The sequence below is a fragment of the Passer domesticus genome, chromosome 3, assembly GCF_036417665.1.
Source record: "Passer domesticus isolate bPasDom1 chromosome 3, bPasDom1.hap1, whole genome shotgun sequence".
NCBI lineage: Eukaryota > Metazoa > Chordata > Aves > Passeriformes > Passeridae > Passer > Passer domesticus.
This window is the reverse complement of record NC_087476.1, coordinates 43,776,286-43,792,922: the sequence shown is the minus strand read 5'-3', so window position 1 is coordinate 43,792,922 and position 16,637 is coordinate 43,776,286. Positions and strand designations below refer to the sequence as shown.

Sequence of the window (16,637 nt, the reverse complement as noted above, 5' to 3'; positions counted from 1 at the left end):
TTTATCTTCTTCCCTGGCAAACATGGAGCTAAAAAAAAAAATCTTTGAAAATAAAAACACAAAAACCTTTGGGAAAGCAAGTTCTCAGAAGTGTAGATCCCTTCACCTAGAGCAGGACAGGTTGCTGTGTCCTTTAACTTGTGGGGAAGGTGCCCCGGTGCCCTGCCCTGCTGCAGGACCAGCGTGCCAGCCTGCCGTGGGACCTCAGAGCGAGCCACACACACAGCGGCTTCTCCACTGCTTAGAACATGTTCTTGCTTATGCTCCAGTTACTGACAAACAGCTTCTGTAGTAACAGGAATTGCGCATTTAATAGGCTGTGTGTTTTTCTGTCTTAACAACTTGTAAATCTGCCTCCTCCTCCTCCTCCCCCGTCAATAAACTCTCTCTCGCCGAGGCACGAAGTAGTGACCAGAACAAGTGCGTAGCTGGCACACCGAGAGGCTCATGCACTGACACCTCCGTGCTCCTGGGCAGGCATTTGCTGCCCCGAAACGAACCGAAGCCCGGGCAGGAAGGGTGCGCCAGCCTGGCGATGGAAGCGACCCTGAAGGCGTCCATCTGCCTTCTACAGAAACACCGTACTGGGGTGAGTAGGTGAAAGAGAATTGTAATTTCCTTTATTCCAAACCAAAGTTGCAGACAGTTTAACCCCAGACGCTCCAGGTTTTTCCTGCCCGTCCAGCCCGGCACCCGGGCTGCGCCCGCAGCGGGTTTCAGGGTGCCCAACTTCAGGGTTCCGCCGTCCCTGAGGGCTCCCCGCCGCCGGCTGCCCCGGCCTCTCCCGACCCCCGACCGACGGCTTCGGCGCGGGAGCCCCGGGGAGCGGGGCCGGGCTCTGCGGGACTGAGGCTGCTCCCGCCGCCGCAGCTGCCCCAGCCCAGCCCAGCCCGGCCCGGCCCAGCCCGGCCCGGCCCGGCCCCGCTCCCCGGGGCTCTCCCGGGGCTGCCCCGCTCCCCGGGCCCGGCGGCGGCGCCTGCGCGCTGCGGCCGCTCGGTGCCGGCCCCGCTGGCGCCGCCCGCAGCTCCCGCGGCTCCTCTGCCTATTTTAGTCACAGCCGCGGCTCCGTGCCCGCCGCGGGACGCGGGGCCGCCGGCGGCGACGAGCGGCAGCCCGAACCCGTCCCGTCCGGGCGGCCGGGAAACTTTCCCGGAGCGCGGGGCAGGTAAGGGGCGCGGGCAGGGCGGGGGCCGAGCCGCACCGAGCCGGGGCGGGCAGAAGCCTCGGCGCTGCCTCCGCCCGCCCCCCGCCGGCGCTGTCCAGCCCGGCAGCGCTCGGAGCGCCGCCCGCTCCGCCCGGCCCGGGGCGAGGGGAGCGGAGGCTCCGGGGGCGCCGCGCTCCGGGACAGCCGCACCGGGCAGGGGCGGCGGCGGGAGCGGCCCCGGGAGGGCTGCCCGGCACGAGTATCGGCGGCGTCCTGAGCGGGGTTACGAGGGGTCACTGTCCCGGGAGGGAAGCCCTCCCTCCCTGCGTGCCCGGCGGGGTAACCGGAGCTCCCGAGTCAGCCCCGCCTGGAAGTTGGAGAGCTCTGCCGTGTCCCCTCGAGAGAGCAGCGCGACACGCTGCGCAGCGCTGCTCCTCGCCGGGCTCTGTCTGAAGTGGGACCCTTCGTTGGGTGTCTCAGGCTGGGGTTTGTACCTTAGGACAGCGGGGTTTCTGGTTCTGCCCGGGCGCTGCCGCTCATTGACAGAAGAGCTGGCTCGGGGAGTATCTCTACTTGTCACAAATCCACCTCGGGATCCGGGGATTTCTTCCTCCGGCTGGAGGTTTGCCTCGTAGGCTGGCGTTATTTGATTCTTCTCCCTCTCCATCAACTAATGGTAAGAGCAGATGAACCCTGAAATCGCATTTGCAGTTGCTCCTTTCCGAAGATAGAACGAACGACACAAAGCACTTCCCTTCCCCAAACTACAAATTCTTTTTGCCAAACATATGCTTCCAAACTCTAATATTTTGTCACATTTTCTTCATCTGTTCTATAAATTTTTGTGTACCTTTAGACTGTCAATCACTTTATGGGCAAATATTTTATGTAGCAAATCTCTTGTAACACAGAATCACAGGCTACCTGATAGTGTTACAGAGATGTCATTGATGGAACCCGGGTTCCAGAACTAGGGCTTCTTGCTAAATTTGTTGTTTAATGGGAATATGATTTTACATATGCAAGTTTAAATGTCTTCACTGACCACAGCAAAACAAGGGATTGTTTCCACTTTTGCAGAATTGGCCCTGTACAGGCTTTCCACAAAGTTCCATGTGGTGCCAAATAATAAAGTAGCTTACAATGTCAAGTTTTAAAGAAATGCCTTTCCTGCAAAAGAGTAAGTACATTGCAAGTCCTCTAGTGAAACAGAAGAAGATGGTACCTGTGGTCAGTTGTGCTTCCTGACACAAACTTTGCCTTCACAGATATCTTAAAGCTCTTATGGCACAAGTTGAGAGCAGATAGTTTATTAAGGATTCAAGAAAAGCATTAATTGAAGCTATGTCTGATCTTTTTATTAAGTGTGTGGGTTCTTCAGAGAGGAGATTTTATTTTGTCCTTTTAGCGTGTTCCCCTACTTTTCCAAGAAGAGCTCTGGTCAGTGTCTCCAGATGGTGGCACAGCCTGTGTTTGGAGTCATGGCTCATGGCACATCTCCATAAGCCAGCTGTGCGTGCAGGTATGGTGTGGTGAACCAAGCCTCTTCTTTGGGAAATGAAGCTCCTGTCAGGTGGTTGGTTTCATGGGAATACATTCCCACTGAAAGGCACTACTGCACTGTACAAACTCGTTTAAGCGGAATTCCGCAGAGTTCAGCTGCAGTTCATTAACCCACTTCTAAAGCACTTGTGAAACGTGCCTTGTGGCTGCTTTCCCCACTATTAATTTAAAAGTTGAACTGGAGAGAAGCTTGAACTTGTACTTTCTTTCATGTTTTATTCTAAAACATAAGAAAACAGACAACCTGAATTTTTTTTTTTTTTGTTAATGCCATTCAAGAGCCTTGCTCAAATTTATTCAAGTAGAGGTGATCTCAAAAAATAGTCTGACTGCCATTCCATGTTCATGTTTCTAGAAGCAAAACAACTTTAAAAAGTGAGAGAGGGGATTATACTTCTTAGTTTGGTGGGAATACCACATCTACTTATGGTTCATTAATTCTGATTCAAATTGAAATAAATATGGGTTTTTTTTCATTTCGGCTACTGTCTAGATAATAAAATAGCATCTTCAACATTGGCTTTGCAACCACAGAGGGTTGCATTGTATATTTTACAGTGATAAATGAGGAATTGTTGAAGTAATGGAAGTTGTGTATAGTTAGCTGGTAAGATTAAATAATACCAGCTTCATTGTATGCAGTGCTCCTAATGAGCCTTAAACTGTTCTTTCTGTATTATTGTGGGGTTTCTTCTTCTTGCAAGACCTCCCTGTGCCCAGCTTTTTTCCACTTCCTAAAAAGATTAGTAGGAATTCAAGCAAATTGTAGGCAGAATCAGGCTTTCCCAGCTGCACCCAAACAAGCTCAAGGAGTGGAAAGTCTCAGGAAACATCTCCTGTTGAAGAGCTGTGCTTTGGAGACAGCAGCTCTGCATCTGCTGCAGCAGGGGCATGGGAGACAGGCCCAGCTTGGTGAGGAGGACAAGCAGTCGCTGGCCTGGTGCCATTTGGTGATTTCTTGGTGTGGAGTGTTGACTCCATGTAGAGGTGGCATTGGGGTATCCCCAGGGCTGGGCAGCAGCTGGCTGAAGGGGCTGCTTGGTTGAACAACCTTAAGCATGGTAGCCAAAGTTCTGCCTGACCAGAGCAGGGCTTTGGCCCTGGAAAGTCCTGCCTGGCTGGTGGTCATGTCTCAGAGCTGCCCTGAAGGCAGTGAAGCACCACTGGTGGCTGCACAGGTCCCAGCTGCCTGTTTTGCAGCTCTGAGCATTCCCAGAAGGATTACTGTCTGGGGAGGTATCACATCACATGGATGATCTCAGTGTGGTGGGTCCAGTTTGGGAATTGCAGCCCAGGCAGGTACTGGCAGGACTAGGAAGAGTGTGATCTGACTCTTCCTAAGGCCTGAGACACTTTACCTTCCATGTGACAGCCTCTGCTCAGAGCACTGGTCCGGTGGGTGAGGCAGCCATGAGGCATGAATGGGACACGGGATGCCTGCCTCAAGCCCGGGGAGTGCTAATCCATCTCCTCTCCTCCCGTGAGCCTGCTCCCAGTGACTCATTTTGACTCGTGTGGGTGGGTCACTTGCTGCCCTTCTTGTTGCAGCTGTGATGTTGTGCAGGAGGGACACAGAACTGCACTGCAGTCCCTCTTCACTCTGCCATGAGTGCCAATTCACTCTGCTCACCCAGAAAGTAGGATCCTGAGGCTTGGTTGCTTGGGTTGCAAACAGGCTCCATGGTAAAGTATTCACATCCCTTTCTTTGAAAACCATTCACAGGAAGAGATGCTGGCTCCACAGAGATGAAAATTTCATCTATAATGTCTACAGGAGGAATAATTTCAGAGATACACCTGTCTTCAGTGTTTTCTGTTGTCTAAAGTAGATCTTAGTTGGTATCTCAGATAGGCTTCTGGATTTCTCCGAGAAGACCAGCTCCAAAGCTTTCTAGCTGTATACAACTTTTTTGCATCAAGTAACTCAAGACAAAAAAGTCCAGGAGACATTGTTGCAATCATCTAATGTGATTTCCTGTAGCATAAAAAATAAAATTGTAGTAAATATTTTTTTTTTTAGTAATAGTATACCCAGATTTATTTTAGGGACTAGATAACATCTTAACTTCTTTAATTCCTAGCAGAGGAAATATTTAAAGCCATCCTTCTAATTAATTACCTTCGCTATATATGCTTGTGTGTCTTTGAAATCTGAATATATCTAGTGACTTTTATAGTGACTGATTATCTTGATACCATTGTCTTTTAAATTAGGTAGTCCTTTTCTTCCTCACCTTCCTTCCACCTTCCTGCAGGCTGCATTTTTTTGGGGAAACCTTGTGTTTTCCAGTATTGTAATTACAGATTTCTCTAGGGTATAGTCTCAAAAAGTTTAAGTACTGTAACTTTTGTTGTTGGTTACTGTCCTTATTGCTGCATGTATGTTCCCAGCCTGAAGTGGGCCCGGGAACAGTTGATCACTGAAAATGGCTGGTTTACTGTTGGGATTCTGAAGTTGAGATGACCCCGAGGTAGTAGAAAGTCTTTTTTCTCCCAGCTCCCAACCAAAGAAGAAATCGAGATTCGTCGGTTCTGCTTAACAAGGGTGTTTATTTTTCCTTGTCTAGTACATTCTTTCCCTGACCAGCCGAGATCTGTCCAGCAGGTCAGATTGCGGCACACTGACCGCCTTTGGGGTGGTGTTAACATTTTATACTAAGAACTAGGTCTACTTTATTTACAATAATTTTCCAATACCTATCACCTGTGTTAGACAGTCTGTCTCTATTCTAAACCAATCAAGAAGTGCCACCATCACAGCAGAAGATGGAGTACAAGAAGAAGGAGAAGAAAGGACAGGACATGCCCAAATTCTTCCATCTTGCCTCTTGAACCCCCATTCTAAATCCCCCAAAATTCTACTTTTTTCCCCCTGTGACAAATTAACTATCATTCTACTCAAACTCTTGTGGCTTGTAAATCTTCCCACAAAGTTGGTAGTTTTTTCCATGGGCTAAAATCAAAGGCACAGGTGTTTTTGACTCCATTCCAAGGTCTCTGAACCCCTTGCCAGGGTCTCGAGTCATCCAGGGCAGTCAGAGGACTGTCCTGGGTTCCAGCAGTTTACTTGCCCATACTTGCCTGGGGGCATGTAGCCACAGCTCTGTGTAGGTGCAGAGCTCCTCTGTGCCCCGAGTTAGATGCTGCATTGCAATTAAGAGTTTGGTTCTCTTGGTCCCTGGGGTATCTAGCCCCCCTGCAGAAGGAAAGTAGCTTGGGGAAAGTATGCACATAAACAGGGATTCGGAGCCATAGGTATCAGTAGGGACCACAGAGGGGATTCCAGGGATGTAGGGCAGTGGAGGGAAGGGGTATCTCAATTGACATATGCCTTTACATTGCATGTGAAACTACTTAATGAAATTAAGGAGTGGTTTCTTTTTATAATCTAAATTATGTTAGACCAGATGTAATTTGTGTGCCTAGAGGAGCTGCTTGGAGCTCATCCCTCTGGAAGTGGGGGTGTCTAGGCCAGGAGGACTCCCCCTGGCAGGAGGGACTGCCTTGCTCCTGGTGGAGTTGCTGGAGTGTCGAGCCAGGCTGTGACTCCTAGCTCATATATAAACATACACACTGTAGTGTGCTGAATCCATCATAATCTCATTTTGTGCTAGGAAGTGCAAATGCTGTAAAGGAAAACCTTTCCTTTGCTTCCAGACCTGTAGCAAACAATTCACCCAGGCTGGTTACATGATTAGCATGTACAGCTCTATAGGCTGTCCACATGTGCACTGTCAAAGTACTGGGGGCTTTCTTTCGGAGCACTTGGGATAAGGCAGCTGAAGAATGGACTGTTCAAGCTCTGAATAGCTTTACTTTTGACTTAATTAAAAAAGACCAATGAGAGAACTGCTGGTGACCTCAGGGCTTTTAGGGTTTCTTTTTTGCAGGAATTGTTGTGATCCAGACACAGTAACTAACACTCAGAGCTTCTCAGAGTTGAATTTGAATCATCAGTGACAAAAATGGGATAAAGTACATGGTTCTTGAGCAAATTAAAAAGGTACATAATAGGTAATTCTTTGTGTGAATACTGCAGTGTAGGGGGGAAGCACCCATTTGAGGAGGGGGAAGGTTGTAATGTGCATTTGTACAATGCAAATTCTTTCTGTTTTGACTGGTTCAGTGTACTGTTTATATGAAATTTTAAGTTGCCAGCAGGTATTTCTTTGGTAGCATATAAGTGAAATACTTCATTTTCTGCTTTGAAACTCCTGCAAACTCTGTGATTTCATCACTTTCTGATGGCAACTTAGTCCTGTCAGCACTGCTGCTTATTTTAAAGAAGTCCATGCCACTGTGTATTGCTCACTTCTCTAGCCTGTGCTGATTTTTCGCATCACTTCATCTGCTCCTGCTGGGGAAGGTGGGATGTGTGGTGGGGCAAGACACTCTGAAGCATGTCAGTAATTCAGGCTGTGCTGGCAGGGCACATCTCCTTCCTGAGCTGGGAGGACTCATCTTGCATGCAGCTGGGGTTTTGGCAGCCTACAGATGTCAGTGTGTGTCATTCTGGTTATGGCAGGAGTGTGCCATGCATGGTGATCCTTCTCCATGGGCAGGGGATGGAGTGGAAAGTGCTCAATGTTTGCTTGGGAAGACACAGTTCTTCAGCTTTATCAGCCAAGGCACATATATTAAATCCACTTTCCTGCTTGCTGGATCATCACCAGCAGATGAACTTGTAGCAATAGCTGTTCTCCCCAGCCAGGGCAGTCGAAACAGGACATCAAACAAAGCAGAAGGCCAAAGCACCTCAGTGACAGGATGTTGTCCCCTCCAGGTGCTTACAAATGGTAATGTTGTCTGCTGTGGAGGATGACTCAGTTGGTATCACAGCTGCTGGTTTTTTTTTTTTTTGGGGGATTTTTCTCCCCCACAACCTCACTTGCAATAGGTGAATGGTTTAATTAGAGTTTAAATTTTGGACTTGCAGAGTCTATAAAGAAAAATGTGAAAGGCCTCATCTAGCACTAAATACCCTTCAAAACTGGAAATTTTACTATACTTTGGCCTGTACCTATTATTGCCTCTGCTCTATTTACAACTGCCAATGATTTTCAGCTCCCAAACATTAGAATAATTTCTTATTTGAGAAGAACTGCATCCTCTCTTTCTGCCTGCAGTTCGCTGGTAGCAAGCATGCCTGCTGTTCACCATAGCTCTGAGGAATGGTTCCCATTTAGGAGTGGGTTTTGTCAGTATTTCCAGGGGCTTTGGTTTTTCCTGCACACCTTGTGTAGCTCAGGAGAGTGTTGTGTTGGTAAGGCTGTGCTTTGGACTAGCACTGGCCTCCCTCCTTTGCCCTTCCTCTTGCCTGGAAGGAGAGAGGCCCTCTCCAGTCTGGGAGATGCTGCAGCACAGTAGAAGTTCTCATTATGTAAAACTAATGGAATAAGTGGGAATTTTCCACACAGTGGTTTTGGAAGACAGGTCCCATTCTGAAAATGAGCAGTTACAAATGCAGAACAGTTTTCTCAGGACTTTGTTTTTGTGTATGATGAGCCTATATCCATGTTCTAGTGGTACGCTGCTCTTTCCAAATTATTTTGGCCCATCTTGTCATGAATGAATGCTTTACAGAAATGCTATGAGCTGTAGTGTGGGCAGACTGAGAAAGCAATATGTGAATTAAAAATTGTGCATACATTCTGTGAAATTACTATTATGTTGTGTCAAATTATTGTAATATGTGACATTGCATGATGAAAAGATGTTGGTAATGTAAAACAAATTGCTGCTCCACTATGGTTTTGTTTGTGGCATGCATACAGTTTCCAGTGTATCTCCTCAGTCATGATTCCCTTCAAAACACTGATTTTTATTGTTTTCTTTTAGAAATTAGGGTCTTCAGTAAGACTGCTTAGAGCAAAATGTTGGCAGAAGAGTAGAAGTATTAACAATAATCCAAAATCACTGTTATCAGTGATTCTGTTTTAAACAAACAATCAGTCAAACAAAAAACTTCTGCCACTGATTTCTGACTGTGTGATGGAAATACTGACTGGATTCAGAACACAAGGTCTGGAAACTGCATGTTCCAGTTTTATTTTCTTTTGATTCAAAAATCTTACCTCTTGATCACAGAAGCACCACCTAAAATTCCTCATGACCTTACCATACCTAGGTAACTTCTTTCTATCTGATGCAGCTTCCATCTCCCAGTCTCCAAGGGATAAATCCTACATCTGAGCGGATCCTGTACCAGAGGAGAGTATTTGGATAAAGAAACAAACCACAAAGGTTTTAGTTGTAAACTACATTATTCTTGTAATGCTGGTTCTTACACTGCAGGAGGATTTTGAGCATTGTAATTTGGAGAGATTCTGTGCTCTTTAGCTGTGGTATTTTTATGGGCCAGTGACTTTCCTATCACCACTCCCAGAGAGGGAGAGTTTCCTCCTAACTTGTTCTTCTGAGCTCTGCTGCTCAGTTGTGTGGGACTTTATGTCTTTATTTGACAGCAGTGTTATTCAATCATAGAATTAATGTTGGGGTTTGAATAAACTTAAAAGAAGTAATGCTGTGGTGGTTAGGAAATACAATACAAATTTTCTTTATTAATTTCTTAGACCTGTCACTGTAAAAGAAACACCACTGAAAGCCCTGATGAATGATGTTGGGTGCTTCACTGCAACAGCAGTGCTTTTAAAGTATTGACTTCTGTGGCTCTTGTGAGGGGAAAAAAAACCAAACTACTTTGATATTCTAGAGAATCTGATAATTTTGATAACAAGATAGTTCTTAGTTTCCTTGCTGTTCTACCAGGAAAAGAACCAGACAGTAAGGCTTTGGAAGGTTTCAATACTGATTACACCATTAATATATTCAGGCTTTGCAATTTCTACTGTGTATAATCTCACATTGAAGTATGTGTTTTTATTTTAAAAGCCAGATATGGAAAGCTGGTTTTGATTTTTTGTTTTTAGATTTATTTTGGAGTTTCTTTCATACTTCTTAGTTCTGTGTTTTCCTTTGAAAACTCTGAGGAATACATCACCAAATGAAAATTAATAGCATGTTTCACATTTTGAAGTGTTGAACAATAAAATTATGTGGTCCATGGCATGACATTCTGTGATGTAGAACTTTGAATGTTGTCAAATTGTCCCCTGAGTCGTATTTCGCAGGACTACTTACTTCATGTTCTAATAACATAATCTGTATCAAATGCCTTTAAGCTTTGTAGCCTTCCCTATATATGATGGGGGTTTTTGCCTGTTGTCCTTGGAGTAGAAAAGACCATCCCCTGTGACACTTGGGTTTCCCTTGTTGTGGTGTTTGGGGATGGAGTTTGTTGTCCCCAGGAACAGAGAGGGGTTGAGCTTTGCTCAACCCATAAATGAGAATGATTTAACCGAAATCCAAAGAGAGATGGAGGAGGTGAACAAGGAAGAAGAGTTCACTGCCTCTTCGTGTGCTGGGTAGGACATTAAAAAATGCTCTTAGGGAGGAGGGTCTGGATCAACAAATCCAACGATCTTGTCAGCAGCGAGGCTGTACAAAGGCTTGTCACAGGATGTTGTGAGTGCAACACACAGCTTTACATGGATTCAGTAGCAGTTCAATGGTTGCTACTCAGATCACAGATACAGAAAACAGGATATTCAGCTGAATTAATATTAAAGTTTGATCCTGGAATCACAGAGCTTCAAGGGTAATTGGATCGTAATGCAGTCTGTAGTTTTAGGAAATAAACTTTGATAAAATTTAATTGATGAAAATAATTTTACAAGTAATTCATCTCTTCTTCACTTGTCCAGATCAGATGAAGCTGCAGATGACATGACCAAAGTCAAAACAATGCATGAACTGATGAGAAACAGGACTGAGAACATTAGCTGCTTAGTTGCTGGAAATCCTAAATGCAGCTTTACTACCGAGAGACCCTGATGTTATGTGATCACTGAACACAGTTTGCAAGAATGGAAAACCAAAGGAAAACCAAAACTAGTTGCATCTCATAAATAAAAATTTTCAAGATTCAGCTGAATCAAAAAATTATTCCAGCCATGGGAGAAAATGCAAGTTTTTGGGAAAGTTTGATATATGCACATCCTACGTGTACCACCTGGAAGCAACAAGCAGAGGGATCTATCTACCACCTCGCCAGTATTTTCTTTGTCGTGGGCTTCATGGGTGGAAGTGGATTCTTTGGGCTCCTCTACGTCTTCAGCTTGCTTGGACTGGGATTTCTCTGCTCTTCTGTTTGGGCTTGGCTGGATGTGTGTGCTGCTGATATATTCTCCTGGAATTTTGTACTGTTTGCTATATGCTTCGTCCAGTTCGTTTACGTTACCTACCAAGTCCGGAGCGTTGCCTTTGACAGGGAATTCCAGGAACTCTACAGTGCTCTCTTCCAGCCTCTGGGAATTTCCTTGACTGTGTACAGGAAGATTGTCTTGTGCTGCGATGCAGAAGTGATTACCCTGGAGAAGGAACATTGTTATGCCATGCAGGGCAAAACACCTATTGACAAACTGTCCTTGCTTGTGTCAGGCAGGTTGGTATTGCTTTGTTCAGGTTTTCTGCAAATATCTTTATTTTCCTCTCCTTATTGAAAATGAAAGAAAAAAAAGGAAAAAAGCCTGGTTTGTGTATTGTATGTTTATTTTCCAGAACAATAGATAAAATATTAATGGAAGGAATATAAATATTAATAGGTTAAATACACTTGTCTAGGATAGTGCTAGCATAAAAACGCTAAGCACAGAATCTGAAATAGCATAAAGAAAAAAATTGAAATAATTCTTTTCCAGGCTGCTATATCATATCATTTAACAGGTTAGGCAGATAAAGGGAATAAATGTGGAATTTCAGTGTTCAGGTTATGGCTTGCTGTCTATCTACTGCCTAGCTGATGAGCACAGCATATGTCCTATTTTTCTTTACTGGCATCATCTGAAATGGGACAAAAAGTTAGTTACAAAACTGAACATACTGAGATAAACTCTGTTTAATAGAGATCTTGACTGTGATACAGATTGTACTCGGTTGCTTTCAAGGGGGTGGGAGAAGGATATAGATAAGGAAGGGAAAAATACTTAAAAGGCCTTTTCATTACGAGAGGATGTAGCTGAGCCTTATCAAGACTTGCAGACCTGGGTCTACAGTTACTGTATACTGTGGCCTTGTGTTAGACCCTGAGGCAGTAAATCCACCTGCTTGTACTCCCCGCTTCCAGGAGAGCCTTCTGGCAGCCTTGCTGATGCTTTCCTGGAGGGAAACACTAGCTTTTTACTGTATGCAAAGCAGGGCGCAGCCCCAGACCACCACGAGAGTTGGTTGGACACCCAGAGGAGATGGGACACTTGGTGGGTGCTTTTTGCTGCATGGATAGATGGAACCTGTAGGCAGCTTGACACTCAGCTGATTTAGGACTACCTGCAATGAACAATATGAATTGTGGGCAGTTTTCCTTAGTGACACCCTGGTTCACAGAGTTCTTGGAGCTCTCTAGGAAGTACCTCCTGGAAATTGCTTACCAAAGGAGAGGTATCCATCCTTCTACATGCCCAGCCAGTTAGTGATCACCCAGAGTTCCTGCTGCCCTTCACCATGGTGGTACAGGGCTGCTTTTGTGCCTTCAGATTTATATGTTATTTAAAAAGTAGCAAGGAAGTTTTTCTTTGGCATCTTCAGAAGGCCACAGCATTTACACAGAGATCCTGTTATGCCAGGCTGTTCTTCTGGCTGCAGACATAGTCCTGTGGCTATGTAATTCCTGTTAAACATGGAGAGAGGTCTACCTAACACATGCCATGGGGCACTCCTGCTTCCCACTCTCAGTTTTTCCATTTTGTTCTCTCTAAAATTAGTATTTGCCAAAACCAGAAGTAAATCCCATGGTTTTCAGGAGAAGCAGGTAAATGCTGTTATGGGCATTGGTCTTTCACCTCTCCAGTGCACGATGGCATTTTAATGGCAAAGCTTGTGCATCACTGCAGAGACCTACCTCAGAGAGGATAATGTGGTCTGAGTAAGGCCTGGAAAGATTTCCATTTCTGTTGCATGATTGTCTTGTATTCTCTTTCAACTGGCCTGAGCAAGTTGGGTTCAAAAATATAATTAGGATAATTATAATTGGCCATTGATTGCTTTTTCATGCTTTCAAAGCTATATTTAAATTCCTCAGACAGTAGAAATAGCACATTCTTGTGGTCATTGCTGGTGTACAGGTAGTGCTAACACATTAACACATCTTATCTTGGTAGGATCAGAGTGACAGTTGATGGGGAGTTTCTGCATTATATTTTTCCTCTTCAATTTCTGGACTCTCCTGAATGGGATTCACTGAGGCCCACAGAAGAGGGAATTTTTCAGGTAAAAGAAAAGTTAAGGGGTTTCTTTTTTTTTTTCTTTTTTCTTTTTTTTTTTTTTTTTTTTTGTTAGTGCTAGAGGAAATTGTTCAAGCACTGTTTGATTTTTGATTTAGAAATAAATTTATTCAGTTGTGGGTTTTGTTTGTGATACTATGCAAACAAGTGGCATCCCATTAGTTTGGGAAGTCCTCTTTATCCATTGGACTGGTTTTGCTGTTTGTGTCTTGTTACAACAAACAGGGCTTTTCTTAAAGCTGAGGTAGGCTCTGTTTGCATTCTCTGGCTGCGCTGATATTCAGCCCTGAGAAGCCGGGTTTCCTCGGGGTGGGAAGAAGCTGGTGCTGAAGAGGTTTCCCAATGGGAGATGAGCCAGGGGAAGACGTGCCTGGGACACAGCTTGGCACGGGTTACAGCATGGGACACGGTGTCAGCTGCGGCTGCTGTCACTTGGCTGACACGCTGGGTCCTGCCTGTGTTGGATCTGATGTCTGCTGTCACGAGGACAAATGGCATTTGTTGAGAGCTTTCTTTAGACCTGCCTTTTCAGCTGAGGCTGCCAAGAGCAGGGAATGCAGGGCTGAACCAGGGCATCCATGTGGCACTGAACAAGGCATGCCATATGGGCCCAGGCATATTGTCACTGAGGTTAACTAGATGTGATCACTTAGTCCCTATCCAGTCACCTTTCTCATTTGTCTTTTGCATTCAGTAACCTGCCAGAGCTCTCTGGCTTGGTTAAAAGGCTCTGATTGCAGTAGGCAGGTTCTGCTGGGAGAGGGGGGTGCGGCACCACCTTTTCACCCGGCTGCCCAATTCTCTCTGCTCTAGGTGACACTCACAGCAGAGACAGACTGTCGGTACGTGGCCTGGAGGAGAAAAAAGCTCTACCTGCTGTTCGCTAAGCACCGCTTCATCTCCCGCCTCTTCTCCATTCTCATTGGGAGCGACATCGCCGAGAAACTGTACGCCCTGAACGACAGGGTGCACGTGGGCCAGGGCTTCAGGTACGACATCCGCCTGCCCAACTTCTACCACGTCGCGCTGCCCGAGAGCCCTCCCGTGCAGGCCTCGCCGCGCTCCCGCCAGCTGCAGCGCGCCTCGCCGCGCCGCACGCCCGCCCCGGTCAACTGCGGCGCCTTCCTCGCACCCTCCTAGCCAGGAAAGCTCTGCTGCAGCCATTCCTCCAAGCCGTGGAGGGAAGTGGAAGGTGGCAGGGCAGAAGAGCAGAGAGACAAAAGCAGATGAAGCCAAATTTGACTGACAAGTGCCATTTATGTTAACTGGAGTAGGTTGGATTCTCTGTCTCAAGCCAGCAGGTTGGCTTCTGCATTGTGACTGTCTGTGCAATATGTTTACTTTCTGTTCATACTCCTGTTGATCTTCATCTCTTTTGTTTTGGAGAACAAACCATAACAGTATGAGGTCTTATTGCAATTGTGGTGGCCTCTGTGGTGGCGTATTGTTTTTTTTGTTTTGTTGTTGTTGTTTTTTTTTTAAAGCAAAGCCCATGGTAATTGTAATTATATTTTCCTCAAAAAAATTTTGTCAAAATGAAGTACAGTCGGAATAGTCAATGAAAAGAACTAAGTTGTCTTCAGAATATAGCAACTGGCTTATAATGTTCTTTTTTATGCCATGTGGACATTCTCTCAATTTACATGATTAATGTTGCAGAAAAAAGACTAAGGAACGGTTGCATTGGGTTTGTTTCTTAAAGAAATGAAAAATTTTGAAATGCACAACATTGTTAAAAACCCAAACAAAAAAACCCAAAAAATTCTGTCCCATGACTAATTGGTTTCTCTCCGACTGTCCTTATGAGGTATTACGTGAAAACAAACATAAGTGTAATTTCTGGCATTAGAAAAATAAAAGAGCTGCAATAATATAACTGCTGCAAATACAGCTTAGGGAAATGGTTGTGTAGCATTTCTGATAGAATGTGATGCTATAGGACCTGGGCTTCTGCAGTGTCAGCGCCCTTCATGACATGTACAATAAATAATGTTAATCAATCTACTGCCAAACCATTGGAGTTTGATGTATAATATTCCTTTTAGCTATGTTTGTCAGGAAGAGACTGAAACAGCTGCAGCAATAAATACAATTTTTAACTGACACATTCTTGTTTAGCTTCCAGAGTCACTTTTCCGTGCCTATGAAATTCTTGATTCAAAATATATTCTCTCCCTAATTCTGTGGTGTTTTATGACATAAGGGAGCCTCATATTGCACTTCAGTAGGAGGGAGTTGGTTTCGACCCTGGGGGTCACTGTGCCTTTGAAGAGAAGTGTCCAAATGTCCTTGCTAACTCACCTTCCTGCTGCTCTGCCTGATGCCTGCCAGTAATCAAAAAGTAAGAAGCATTACTATTTTATGAGAATGGATTGCTGCTTGATATGTCTGGAAGTAGATAATATTTTTAATATTTTAAAATTGCTGGCTTGTTTGGTAGGACGACCCCTGTGTGCTTCTCTGTGTGGGTATACATATAAGTTTAGATCCTGCGAGTTGTTTCTGGAGGACTTAAAATGATGATAAAATCTTACACTTGAAGGATAATCATGTATAAAATGTATAAAAAAGCTATTAGGAGTGTTGTGAAACGCTACCTGTTTGAAGGACATTTAGTGCAGAGCAGATAAGATTGTACAAGTTTTGCTTTTAGCTTTATGTTGCTTCCTCAGAGAGGAAAAACAGCAAAACATAAATAGCCCAGCATGCAATGTGATAATCCCCAAATCATTCTCATAACCCTTCCAAGCAATGTATTCTGTATGTACTGTTTAATGCATGAAGTCCCTGAGTCACAGAGCTACTTTGTCTTGGCCAAAAGAGAATTGGAAAAAATGCAAACAGTTCACTGATGGCTTTTAATGACCTGTTCAGATGAAGGCACAAAGTGCCAGTGGCTGGCAGCATGTTATAAGGATGCACATTTGTGTAACAGTCTACAAACATAAAAATATTTAAAATGCATAAAAGAGATCTTATTCTAGACTTGGGTGTAATAGAAATAATTTATTAATGTTCTCCTTGGTTTTCTTGAATATTTGGGTTTGGCCTATTTATTCGAGAACTTGTCTTTACTAAATTCTGACCTTGCTGAAGTTACTTAGCTTGATCATCTTCACCTTAAAATAAGACCAAGGAGTTTTACTCACCCAATTTCTACATCAAGCTTATATATTCTATTTAAATTGTAGCATACTGCTTAGAAAGGTACTGGGAAATGATGGGTGCTTCATGCCATACTCTGATAATTTTTTTTTCTTTTTTTGTGACTGTTACATGCCTTAGTTTCTGTCACACACTTCCCAAACACAATCCTCTGTGATGCTTTTCTCTCCTGAAATTGGTTACTGTCAGAAATCTCTACCAGGACATGTCTGAGTCAATATCTGAACATACTCTTAGCTAATCTTGTTTAGGTGTTGCTACTGTGCTTTCTGGGCTTTGAGTCATTTTTAAAAAATTGTTTCTAGCTTTCCAGCATCTGTTTGAGACATGACTAGCGGAACATTTCAGCTGTAAAATTCAGCTGTAAAATAGATGTCTCCAATAATATAAGTACACACAAAAGGGCTGGAAGCAAGACAGAAGTTTGC

At 44.6% G+C, this 16,637-nt stretch overlaps 1 protein-coding gene across 4 annotated transcripts; it reads left to right on the top strand.

Moving 5' to 3' along the window:
* The first annotated feature begins 263 nt into the window (after positions 1–263).
* On the top strand, positions 264–15,147 carry POPDC3 (popeye domain containing 3). Of its 4 annotated transcripts, none has more exons than XM_064412817.1 (4): positions 264–589; positions 10,476–11,210; positions 12,922–13,030; positions 13,858–15,147. In XM_064412817.1, the coding sequence occupies exons 2-4, from the start codon at positions 10,720–10,722 to the stop codon at positions 14,182–14,184; spliced, it is 927 nt and encodes a 308-aa protein (XP_064268887.1). In that variant the 5' UTR covers positions 264–589; positions 10,476–10,719; the 3' UTR covers positions 14,185–15,147. The 4 variants fall into 4 exon arrangements, with proteins under 4 accessions (XP_064268887.1, XP_064268884.1, XP_064268885.1 ...); XM_064412814.1 differs by having other exon boundaries at positions 10,471–11,210; XM_064412815.1 differs by lacking the exon at positions 264–589 and adding an exon at positions 984–1,165 and having other exon boundaries at positions 10,471–11,210.
* The last annotated feature ends 1,490 nt before the right edge of the window (positions 15,148–16,637 follow it).